Source organism: Trypanosoma grayi (assembly GCF_000691245.1).
Source record: "Trypanosoma grayi strain ANR4 Tgr_1571_V1, whole genome shotgun sequence".
In the NCBI taxonomy this organism is placed as follows: domain Eukaryota; phylum Euglenozoa; class Kinetoplastea; order Trypanosomatida; family Trypanosomatidae; genus Trypanosoma; species Trypanosoma grayi.
Window position 1 is genome coordinate 1 of NW_008827189.1, and position 2,001 is coordinate 2,001.

Here is a 2,001-nt window from a genome sequence, read left to right on the forward strand (position 1 = left end):
CTTGGCGTGCACGTGCGGCACCCGCCACGCGGGCTGCAGACGCAGCGTGACACCGCCGCCTTCCTCGCACAGCACGTGGAGAGCACCGGCGACCTCTACGGCACGTGTGCGCTCGGCAGCGTCGTTGACAACGCTCTGCGGGTGAGGGGCGTGACGGGCGTGCACGTCGCCGACGCCAGTGTCGTGCCATCCCCGACGTGCGGCGTGAGCTCCGTCGTTGGCGCCGCCATTGGCGCACGCGTGGCGTCATTTTTACAGGACGTCTAGCAGGCATTGATACCGAGCATTCATCACCTCTCTTCGCACGCTTGTTGTGTGTTTGCGCGTGCGTGTGTGTGTGTGTGCTTGTGGGCTTCTGTGCTCTCCGCCCTTGTGTGAGCATTACCACTCCCTTTCTCTTCTTTCCGCCTCACTGCTGAAGGTGCGTGTGTGTTTGCTGCCCCCCACCACAGAAAAGCGCGTAAGTCGAAGCAGTGGGCAAGGGCAAAATAGGAGGAGGGAAGAAAGAACACACAAGGGAACAAAAAAAAAAAGGGATATCGCATCCTTTACCATAGAAGGCCTACCAGAGCGTGTGGGACGCATCAGCAGCAAGGGTAGCGGCAGCGGACATTAACATCCAGGATGGCGCAGCAGGTGGTGCCTTGGGTGGAGAAGTACCGCCCGCAGTCGATGGCGGACATCGTCGGCAACGCGGACGCTGTTGCGCGGCTGCAGGTGATTGCGAAGGAGGGCAACCTGCCGAACCTCCTCCTCTGCGGCCCGCCGGGCACGGGCAAGACGACAAGCATGCTCTGCCTCGCCCGAAGCCTGCTGAGCGACCGGGAGGGTGGCAGCGCTGCCTTGAAGGAGGCCGTGCTGGAGCTCAACGCCAGTGACGATCGAGGCCTCGATGTGGTGCGGGAGAAGATCAAGCTGTTCGCGCAGACAAAGAAGACACTCCCGCAGAAGGTGAGTGACGACAACCAACAGAAGATAAACCTCCATAAAATCGTTATTTTGGATGAGGCGGACAGCATGACACCGGCAGCACAGCAGGCTCTGCGCCGCACTATGGAGCTCCACTCCAGCACGACGCGCTTTGCCTTTGCTTGTAACAACAGCCACAAGATCATTGAGCCCATTCAGTCACGCTGCGCGGTGGTGCGCTTCAAGAAACTCACCCACACGGACATTTTGAAGAGACTCACGTACATTATTCAGCAGGAAAACGTCACCTACACCGATGACGGGCTGGAGGCCCTCCTGTACTTGGCGGAGGGTGATCTTCGTTCGGCAGTGAATGCCTTGCAGGCGACGTGTTCCGGCTACGGTGTGGTGAATGCGGAGAACGTGTTCAAGGTGTGTGACCAGCCGCACCCGCTGCTCGTGGAGAGCATCATGGGCTGCTGCCTGCAGGAGAAGAACCTGGCGGGGGCGCACAAGGAGCTGCAGCGGCTTTTGGGTCGTGGCTACGCGGCGTCCGATGTCATTTCCACCTTTTTTAGGGCAGCACAGAACCCGAAGTTGTTCCGTGACGAGCAGCAGCAGCTGACGGTGCTGCGCATCATCGGGGAAACGACGATGCGGATCGCGGAAGGCGTCGGGACGCCGCTGCAGCTTGCCTCGATGCTGGCCCGAATCACGATGGTGGCATCGGACTGAGGTGGCCGGCACGGGGAGGGCGAATGTGGAGGCATGTCGTACAGCCAGGTATGACCACAGGCCCACCCACTCACTCACTGACTTGCTCAGAGAGTGAATGGAAAAGACAAGGGCAAAACATATTGTCATGGTCACGGTGTTTAGTGGCGAATTTGTGCCTTTTTTTTTGCACATGGACACACACACACACACACATACATACATACAAACGATGGTGAAGCGCGGCGGGGAGGGGTGACGGGTGGGGGCGCGAGAAACAAGCCGTGCCAGCTTGTCTTCACATTGTGTGATGCGTGCGGAGAATTTTTTTACTTCTTTCCTCTTATTTTTCCTCTTCGTTCCAACCCCCCCCCCCCC

General features: G+C 59.0%; 1 protein-coding gene across 1 annotated transcript; it reads right to left on the reverse strand.

The window, feature by feature from the left end:
• Positions 1–382, reverse strand: DQ04_15711000 (hypothetical protein; the record flags this gene model as incomplete). The annotated part of the gene is made up of 1 exon (XM_009317355.1): positions 1–382. A coding segment is annotated over one exon (382 nt), but the record flags the coding sequence as incomplete, so codon positions are not given.
• Between the last annotated feature and the right edge of the window lie 1,619 nt (positions 383–2,001).